The 10,479-nt window shown below is 40.5% G+C and overlaps 1 protein-coding gene across 1 annotated transcript in view; it reads left to right on the top strand.

The window, feature by feature from the left end:
- Positions 1–10,479, top strand: part of LRP6 (low density lipoprotein receptor-related protein 6) — a 69,976-nt gene that overhangs the window by 20,555 nt on the left and 38,942 nt on the right. The window contains exons 4-5 of the mRNA XM_009070912.1: positions 286–682; positions 1,171–1,342. Coding sequence (XP_009069160.1) covers positions 286–682; positions 1,171–1,342 — 569 coding nt within the window. The remainder of the gene's footprint in view (positions 1–285; positions 683–1,170; positions 1,343–10,479) is intronic.

Raw genomic sequence — 10,479 nt, 5'->3', positions numbered from 1 at the left:
GTGGTCAAGTCCAGGCTGGATGAGGCCTTGAGCAACCTGCTCTGGTGGGAGGTGTCCCTGCCCATGGCAGGGGTTGTTGAGACTAGATGATCTGTAAGGTCCATTCCAGCCCATAAATTCTATGATTCTATGAATTCTCTGCTGGTGTCCAGCAGTGTGGTTAGGTCCTGTGAAACCCTGGTAACTAGACTTGCTTGTGCCAAATGGCACAGAATCAGGGTCACTATTTATAGGCTTTTACTGCACAGTGTCTGTAAGATGGTTATGTTTGTCTTGTTCATGTAGGTGCCACTGCTCTGCTGCTGCTAGCCCGACGGACAGATCTGCGGCGAATTTCCTTGGACACCCCAGATTTCACAGACATCGTTTTGCCGCTGGAGGACATCCGTCACGCCATCGCCATCGACTTTGACCCTCTGGAAGGATACATCTACTGGACCGACGACGAGGTCAGGGCCATCCGCCGCTCGTTCATCGATGGCTCGGGCAGTCAGTTCGTTGTCACAGCACAGATTGCACATCCCGATGGCATCGCCGTGGACTGGGTTGCCCGAAATCTGTACTGGACTGACACTGGTACAGACAGGATTGAAGTTACAAGACTTAATGGGACCATGAGAAAAATCTTGATATCAGAAGACCTGGAAGAACCCAGAGCTATTGTGCTGGATCCCATGGTTGGGTGAGGAGCTGTTTGTGAGCATTTCTGAAAGTATTAGTCATGTCTGCTTGTATGTAGGTAATGGGATGCAGTGGTAAACTTCTGAGCTTTCAAAGTGGACATACTGGGATCCTTTGAAAGTTAAGGCTCTGAGGCAAAGGACTGCTGCTCTGTTTTGGCCACCTGGGTAGTCATCTTATGTGTCTTTGTGGTTTATTCTGTTTTAAAATATTTTGGGGACTGTGTGGATCTGTTTGTTTATTCTTGCTAACAGCACTGCTTATGTTGTCTTGCTGAGCAGACTGGTAGTTTTGTGTAAAGGGACATTGTGTGTACACACCAATGTTTCTGAATGGTTTGGCCATACTTACCTAGGTAAGGAAATACATTTAGTTTAGAAATACCATTTTCTGCATGCTGTGTGGTTTTGGGGAAGAGTAGTCCAGAAGAAGCTCTGTGAATATTGAGAGTTTGGATTAAGAATTCTTATGATTCTGTTTCCTTTTAAGGTACATGTACTGGACTGACTGGGGAGAAATCCCAAAGATCGAAAGGGCAGCATTAGATGGCTCAGACAGAATTGTGCTGGTGAATACCTCTCTTGGCTGGCCAAATGGACTGGCACTGGATTATGCAGAAAGCAAAATATACTGGGGAGATGCCAAAACAGACAAAATAGAGGTTTGTAATTGCATCTGTATTTTTGATTCCATGAAGTTACAGAAGGTAGTTACTCTACCTTTTTTTGGTGTTCGTATTCTGATATAGCCCAAAGGGCAATGGGATAATCATTGAGTTGTGCTTTAAGAAACATATCCATTTCTTCTCTGTCTTCGGGCAAGCTGCTTGCTATTCTTCCCTCATTTTTCGGTGGGTAAAATAGAAATATCCATGTAGTAGATCTCTCTTTGTAAGAATGTATGATAACGATTTGTTAAATAAGTCAATTCTTAGATCATCAGGAGAAAAAGCTTTTCACTGGGATTAATGTTTGTAGGTTAAAAAAAGTCTTTCATTCTTTGCGCTGCTCAGTTTAGGTGCTAGTAAAACATCTTTTAAGGGAACAAATCTCATTTCACATATCATTATTTGTACTCCCAGAAAGCCTCTGTATTTGCATCTCCCTTGTTTTATTAGCGTTTCAGCAAGGGGATAGATTTTCCTTTCCTTCTGGCATGTCCTGTTGAAAATTTTAATTAAGGAAAAAGGCACTTTTTCTTCTCTCCTCCACTGAAAATCTTGCATTTGTTTTGTTATGTAGCATTCATGGGACAAATTTGACATTTATTATCTCTCTGCCAGTCTTTGAGAAAATAGTGTTGTTTAATATTTGATCAGTTTGCTTTTAACAACTTCTCTTGGAAGCAGGAGACTTAACTACTACCTGGTGCATAGTAACCCCATCCACCTGTGCTGATATCCTGGTCGATTTGCCTTTATCTTGATGAATTATAACTTTCCTTATTGATTCCTTACCATTGCAAATAATCTTTAACACTTCTCATTATAGGCCCAATATCTTTTCTAGCCTTACAAAATTGGGTTTGCTTATTTATAACTGCAAATACGTCAAGGTGAAGTCATAGTCTTGTGCTGGAAGGTCACATAACTGTTCTTCTTCAGAGCCAAAGTAACTCCAGTCCTGCAAGGTGAGCTGCTTTGAAGCACTCCTTAGGAGAGCCTCAGGGAGCAGAGTTTTCTTTGTCCTGAAAATGGGTTTTACTGCCTGTAATTCACCTAACATTGCACAAGCCCTGAGAAAAGAGGGGGGGAAAAGTCTTAGCTGTGCTTAGAGATTTATTTATAAGTGATTGAGCACTGCAGCCCTGATACTCTCTTGGACTTGAACGTGTTTTGCAAAAGGAGAGTTAGGCATTCATCACACTCATGTTTGCCAGGACATGAAGATTTGTTATTCATGAATAATGACTCTATTCAGTGCTGGATCAGTTTTTGGTAGAAATTTTCATCTAGATCAGACATGAGCTCAGTGCTGCAATTCTGTCAGACTGGCTAGAACACATCATAGAATGTTTATGCCAATGTCTGTGGCAGGACAGAAGATACCTGATCTGGCACAAACTCTTTGGGACAATTTCCATTTCATTATTCTTAAATCAGTATAAGCTAGCAGAGGGAGTTTGTTCCAGGTTGTCATGTAACATCTATGTAGGGCATCAGGGAAGATTTATCATTTTAAGGTTTCAGAATTGCAAGTTATTTTTGACTCCGAGTCTCCAAATGTTAAGAGTTATGATTTTACTGCTGCTGCTTTTTACAAAAAGTTAACATTTGTTAGCTCTTATCAGTGTGCAGTAAATCTGGAAACAGCCTGGCCAAAACTTTTAAAGCAACAGAGAAGAAATTCTTCCAGTTTTTCTTCGGTGCTTTTGGATTATAGTTTTGTTTGAGGATGTGGATTTGGTTTTTTTTAACCACAGGTGGTGTTAGTTTAGGTATATGTGACAGATCTATAAAATTATGTATAAAGTGACCAACACTTCCCACACACACACCTCTTTTGACAGAAGAAATTGGCCCCTGTAACTAATGTGAGGTGATGGGTGCAGAACAAACAAAAGCAGATGGTTCTTCAAGCAGCATGTGGTAAGTTGTGGAAATGGTTGTAGATGCTAAAAGCATACATGTGTTTCTGGGAAGACTGGGTAAGTCTGTGGAAGGGAATTCCACTGCAGTTTACTAGAGACTACAATTGCCTTCTGAACCACAAATCACCCAACTGTAAATTGCTGTAGAAGGAGGGAGTCTTCTTGAAAAGTTTCCGTATGCATTGGCTGTATTATGCTGTTATTTAGGTGTGAGTTTTGGTAATTCTCTGAGAAAGGATACTGGCATGGGTGGACCTTTGGATTGAACCCATACAGCTTCTCTTTTCCTGTGTTGAGGCCATTCTCTTCCTTTATGGTTTGGGAATCTTTATTCCGTTAGCTTGTTGCTTTAGCTTTATGAAAAAGTTCATTAGATGCAATATTGCTGCTTGCTGACTGCATTTCAGAGGGGCAGAAATGGGCTGAAAATCAGTGACCCCTAATCAGTGTGAGTTCAGTATCACTCCTGTAATTAGTAAAGCATGAAGAAAAGGCTCTACAGGGTGAAGCAGGGGTCTCCATCCAGGAGAACTGTTCAGTCTAAAGTAGATTTTTTTTTATCCCCACCCCCATGTGCCCAGTGACACAAATGCTGTGTGTTTCTTTACTGATGAATCTTAGTGAATTTTCCCCAGGATCTCCCCTGTAATCTTTTTTGAGAGACTGACTTTGTTGTGATAGGCTACAGAAATAAATCTCAGGCTGCAATCTCACTATCTAAGTCTATGATAGCTAAAATATTACTAACATTTTGAGTCTTTCCATTTCCTCACACTGCCTTCTCTCCTATGGTAACCATGAATCCTGAGATTTGTTATACTTTTCCTGCCCTTTCCATCCATTTCTATGTCAGTTTATTATAAGATGCTTTGACCTTCAGTGAGTGTTTTACACTTACATTTGGAGAAACGACAGGGGAGGAGGTGCAACAAAGAAAGATGTTTGTGACAGGATCCAAAGATGACACTTGGAATTGGACGTGAAGACGTCAGAATTTATGCCTGCCTTTATGTGTTTGTATGTATTTGGAAGAAGGGTTAAAAGCAGGAGAAACACATTTGTGTACTTGCCTCTATTGCCTTAAGTAGTTTTTCATATGTGGTTTTACGTACTTGGTGCTTTTTTTCTTTTTTCTCCCCCTTACATTTGGAGTTCCTCAGAACTGTTATTTAATTGCAATGCTACCAAACTGAATGCTTCTTGCAAGCTCTGTTTCTGTTTTGTTTGTGCTGCATATGAGCTTTTATGATTTATTTTTTACCCACTGATTCTTGCTATGCTGTTCTGGAGCCCCCAGACAATAATAAAGCATCAGCAGGGGTTAATGGAGACTGGTAGGGGGTACAGCAGGGAGCTTTTGTTCCCATTTTATCTGGCAGCCTGCAGCAGGCAGAAGCAGGCTGTGGCTCAACAGCTTCATCATTTATCTCGGTCAGGTTTCACTGCTGATAAACTTCTATTGAAATGGATGGCTGCTATTGTGCTTACCAGTGGGGAAGATTTCTCATTGACTAGCTACAGGTTTAAAGCATTTTCCAGCCGTGCTATGAGGTTAAACATGTATGATCTGCTCTGTTGCATTGGTCTTATGTTTTCCTGCTCAAGTGAGTTTTTGTCTTCCGAGCACGTACACTACCTGGTCTGGGGCGTAGGTTGGGTTTTAGCTGGTCAGCGAAGCTCGTGTTGAGCAAGCAGCTACAAACAGCTGCATGTGTGTGTGGCTGTGTGCAGTGAGAGGAAATCAGGATGATATGGCTGATTTCTCACAGTTCTTCAGTCTTTGCTTCATTTGTCTTTATTCATCTTCTTTCCTGCTCTCCATTCTGAGCCAGAGATGACACCCACTTACACCTACTAGTGGTGAGTGTAAAGAAAGGACTCTGCCTCCTCTACAGATGCAACCATTATCTAGTGCTTTTTGAGTGCAGCTCTAACTTGAAGTGTTTGTGCATTCCCAAATCTATTAGCCGTGCCTGGCATTACTGTCTCTAATCCTCATGATTAATATGGAAAGCATTAAATCCTGCTGTTTTTCAACTTAAGTACACACAAGTCTTCAGAACCCAGCCTTGTCGGACACAGAAAGCAGATGCTGCCAAGGCTTTTTACCGCACAAAAATGTTGAACAGAGAGGACATTTTTGTCTTTGACCTAGGAGTGAATAGATTGGCATCTAGAGAATTCTCTAAATCGTATTCTGATCCTGAAATTGCAGGGCTACATTCTCCTTTGATGACAACTCCCTCAATTTTACTGCCACCCCAGTAGGGAAATTTTGTTTTCTAAGCATTTACCATATCTTTTCTGACTGAGAAATTTTGTCTCATAGCATTAGTCTTTGTATTGTGAAATGCTGATGACCTGTAAGTCTGATTACTGATCCTACCTCATCTGCCCCACCTGAAGCAGAGGTTTGAAAGCTGAGAAGCAGAAACCACTGATTTCCTAGCTGTTGGACACAGCTGCTTTTGTGTACTTGCATTAAACTTTTGCCGGTATGAGAAGTAAGGGAGTTGAAACAAATACTTGAAGTTGCTTTGCGGTTAAATTTTGGCCACATTTTGGTTTGGATAGTTGTGGCACTTGGGAACTTCATTCAGCAAAGAACAGCAAGTATGTGCTGAGGGTAGGGACTGACCCCTGTGTTCCATCCCAGTTTCAGAAATGTAAAGCTTACTTTGTCAGGGCATTTCCAGCTGTTTCTTACTGCCTGCTAAGCCTGCATTAAGCAAAATTACAGATTTTTTAAATTAGCAGTAGAGTAAGGACTTATTTTTTTAAGAAGACATTATTCGTTTATACTTGGTAGAATTTCTGTTTGGGACGTTTCTTTTGAAATTCTGAAGGAACTTAAGGAAGAATTTAATTTTGTGATGCAGACCAAGGTAGGTAGATGAGGCCTTGAGCAACTTGGTCTAGTGGGGAGGTGTCCCTGCCCGGGGCAGGGGTTGGGACTAGATGATCTGTAAAGTCCATTCTAACCCCTAAAATTCTGTGACTCTATGATTCATATTAGTAAGATCTCCTGACTGTTGAAGAGTTAGATACAAGAATTTGAGTGGTCTCTTCTCTGTGGGCCCCAAATGCTGAGCCAGGACCTCCTGGCATTGTAAGCTTGTTATTATTAACAGAACAAAAGAAACAAACAAACCACCAAAAAAAGTTCCTTTTTTTTGTGTTGTTTGGATTTTACATGGTGCTACAGAATCAGCACTTAGAGATGGTCCAGTTTCACAGAATTGTTAGAGTTGGAAAGGACCTCTGGAGATCATCTTGGCCAACCCCCAGCTGATTGAATTCAAAAGTAAAAAACAAGAAACAATTTTCAAACATCATGCTGTTTTCAAATTGCAGACATTAAGCAGTTACGTTTTTCTTGCTTTTGATAAATTGAGACTAAATAAAGCTGAAATGTTAAAAGTTTGATGCTTGAGACATTATACGACCACCAAGCACTTGTGCTGACAAATTCTCAGAGAAGCCTTAAGGGATCTGCTGCCAACAGGCTGTGATACTTCATGGAACAGGAAGAGATTCCCAACATCTCCTAACAGAAGGAGCATACCAAGAGAAGCTTTTGGGTGGAAGCAGTGAGGACTCTGGTCCTAGAGTAACCTGACTCTCTGGTCTGAGTACCAGGCATGATGTGTTGCTAAGAAGTGAAATTGCTGCCCTAAAAATTACATGATTTCCTTAAGACTTTGGCATTAAGTTTTAAAATGGTCCTTGTGCTGTAGATCTGCAGTTTGCCCTGGAACCTGTAGTTGGTTTTCATCTAATGAGGTGTATATACATTCAGCTCAGTTAAGTTGCCTTATGTTGCCTTGATAAAAACTGTTAGAAATCAGCACTTCTGCACTGGAATTGTTTAGAATAGATTGGATGAGTCTTATCTCAAAGCACCTGTTTGTTTCTGTAATCTCTAAGGAGAGCCTGGACTGCCCAAGTCAGAGACAGATGCCCACACTCAAGGCGTGTTCAAGCAGAAAGTTGCCCTGATTTTCCAAGTTGGGAATTCAAACCTTTGCTAACATAGAAGCAGTCCCAGTTTGCTAATGATAGCTCTGCAAGCCTCATGTCTCCCTATGGCCCAGCGTGGAGCTGATTGAAGTATGACTTTGGGTCTACACTAGTGGGTCATACATGCTTCCTAGATTTTTCACGTTGGAGTTAGGAAATTGTATCTTAGTTTGTATAGGTGTCTCATCTGGAAAGTAGTTAAGATGCTACTGGCAGTCAGTGTCGGTTACCTAAGGGCAGATGCAGAAACCCCTCAAACTGAAACAGCCAGAGCCATCAGCTAACCTCACTGAGGCTGATGGACTTAAAATAACATTTCACAGTGAGCTGGGGGAGAGGTGAAGAGATCCTAAGCATTTCTGATTCAGCAGAGTACTGTTTGTCAGCCTGCTATTGTCCCTTCCTCTCCAACAGTCTGGTTTTTATTTGGGTTTTTTCCTTCCTTCTTGCAAGGTTAGTTACATCACTGTACAAAAACGTTGTACTGATCTTGGGCCTGGACTTCTTTGGAAGTATTCATGTGACCTTGGATCCCTCTCAACAATTATTTAGCTTTCTTCCTGCAGGCTTTTTATTTTGCTGTGAGATTTTGTAGTCCTAACGTGCACTTCTTCTCTGATACCACACATGATGATGTAATGTGACAGAGGGCCCATGAGAAAAGGTGGAAAAGCAAGCTATTGGACATGCAGAGACCCCTGGAATTGAAGTAATTTAGTGAAGGGAGCAGTTGAATCAACTTAAAAGCTTATTATTACCAAAGGTGAAAAGTATCTCAGAATGCTCCCCCAGCTTTGCACTGGTCCAGTCTCTCATTGGACTGTTTCCCAAATCACTTGGACTTGCCAAAACAGCAGAAAGGTTTCCACATTTTTCCCCTCTAAAAAAAAATAATCAAGTATAGGTGCTTATGAAGGAGACCGGAAAACATCAGGATAGGTACTGAACAAATTGAAAATAAGAAGTTTCTGGGGCAAAGTACTGAAAGAAAGCACCATGGGAAGAAAGAAGGGAATAGAGGCTTTTGTCCATCTTCAAGAGCATTAGGAGTTGTTTTGCCAAACTTAATCTTGTAAAATTGTCCCCCAAACCACCAGGGATTCAGGTTGGTCTTGGCTAGTCTCCTTTGCTTTCTGCAAAGCTCATAGGTCTTATAGTTGGTAAATACAAAATTGCAAAATGCAGTGGTTACCCCTGCAGCCTATGCCCAGGTGCCAGACCTCTCTGTGACTGTTGCCATTCCACTCTATGTGTTGGGTACCAGAAGTAATTTTCATAGCAAAGCATTTTTGTTCACCTGCTCTACCACTGAATCTTCTCAAAGTAACTTCTTTTTTTGCCTGTGAAAATCTCTCTTCCCATCCTGTTCATTGATTTGGCTCATTTTTTTGTCTTGGCCTGTTCTTTACATATGCAGGGTTTTTTTCTTATTGCTTGAAATTGCCTAGGAGATGTCATATGTGATTGTCCTGATGGTTCTAAAATCCTTTCCTTGCCCACTTGTCACTTCACCTGACTTGAGCCATTTCTGGTTCATTGAGAACCAAACCAATTGTTTCTACAATGAAATTCCATCACTGAGAAACATTTCTGCTGTTGGCATTTTGATTGATCAGTGAGCCAGGTGAGTTGTCCTGTTGTGGAGGAGATGAGCTTATAACGGTATCTGTGGTATGATAGAAAGGGAATTTATGAAGTTAATCTCTATTCTGTTTTTACACATTTATCTTCACTGCAGTCCTATTAGGAATATTATCAATGCCCAGGAAAGCTATGTTTTTAATTCTCTGGCAAAACTGGTAGAGCTCAAAAGGAAATTGAGGGTACTGGGGAACTGCTAAATTAGAATTTGGTAATAGAAATATTATAAAACAATTAAAAACAAGAAATTGTGGAGTTGGCTGGAGACGTTTGGTTTCTGAAGCAAACATGAAAAGTTCCAGGTATCTCTTCTGCTGATTCCTCAGGATTTCACTGCAATGAAGAGATGGCTTCCCATTTAATACCTAAAACATTCCTTAATGTTTTAGAATTGGGGCAGAATGCTGTTAACAGTTGGTTCATGACACTGACAGAATAATTTCCTCAAACTGAGTTTAAAGTTTCAGTTGCTCATTCAAAGAGAGTGTAATTGATCAAGACTTTTTTTTGAGGGGAAGACTAATAAAACTGGAAATTTAGACAAGATTTTTTTTTCTCTCTCTTAGAGCTGCTGTTTTGTAGTAGATATATGTGTTAATTGTGTGATGTTACTGCATCCATTACACTAAAACATTCTGGTCTGGGGTGTTTATGTTGCTTACAGAAGCAAGGTGAAAATACATCGTTCTCAATGCCAGCCTGAAAAAATGCTGATGTAATGATTAAAAGCCATTCTAGCTATCTCTTAGAGTTGTTTTTGAGAGCTGCTGCCCCAGTTTTCTATTCTTTTCCTTAATCAAATAATGAGTTAGTGTTGTCTTTCACTTTTCTGATATATTCATGTGTATTTAGACAGACAATGAGCAGTTATATATCCCTGATTAGCAGTGCTGGGAAATGGGTCATTGTTTGTTGCATCAAACAGCACGTGTAAGTATGTACCATTGGATAATCAACACTGAAGTAACTCAGCCTAAACCCTGAGTGTTCCTAATTTGTTTCAGGTATAAGGCAAGTCTTGCTCAGTATCTTTTCCCATAGTATGCTGGAATACCTGGGATATATGTATGGAAATTCAGTATTTCACAGCTCTTCTACAATAATTCTTGCAATCATCTTAAGCAGATCAGTGTTAATGATCAGACTTGTGAGAAATTCACCTTTTTCACCTCATTTTTTTAGCTGTATCTGTCTCTAGGGTGCATTAGCATGACCCATGTTGAAATTGTGAAGGTAGTAATGCTTTCTGATGATTTTCTGCTGGTTTTAAACTATTGCAAGAAACCCAGCTTGTCATTAGAATGACTTAAGAATTCAAGCTCTGCTCAGGAAGAGTTTACCTATTTTTCTGTGACGTTTCCTTCATAGAAATCTGTGCCAAATGTCTGAGGTTTTGTGCATGCTGTAAGCTAAACCATGACTATGTATCTAAAAGTGCATTTCAACATGTATCAAAGAAACAAGGCAGTGTGTTCTGCGTTTGTGGGACGTGTGGCATGCAAAGCATTGCCACCTGGGTCAGAAATTCCTTACCCTATCACAAGAAAG

Source organism: Acanthisitta chloris, unplaced genomic scaffold, assembly GCF_000695815.1.
Source record: "Acanthisitta chloris isolate BGI_N310 unplaced genomic scaffold, ASM69581v1 scaffold6913, whole genome shotgun sequence".
Classification (NCBI taxonomy): domain Eukaryota; kingdom Metazoa; phylum Chordata; class Aves; order Passeriformes; family Acanthisittidae; genus Acanthisitta; species Acanthisitta chloris.
Note: the sequence above shows the minus strand (reverse complement) of the source record. Positions and strands in the feature narration are given on the sequence as shown.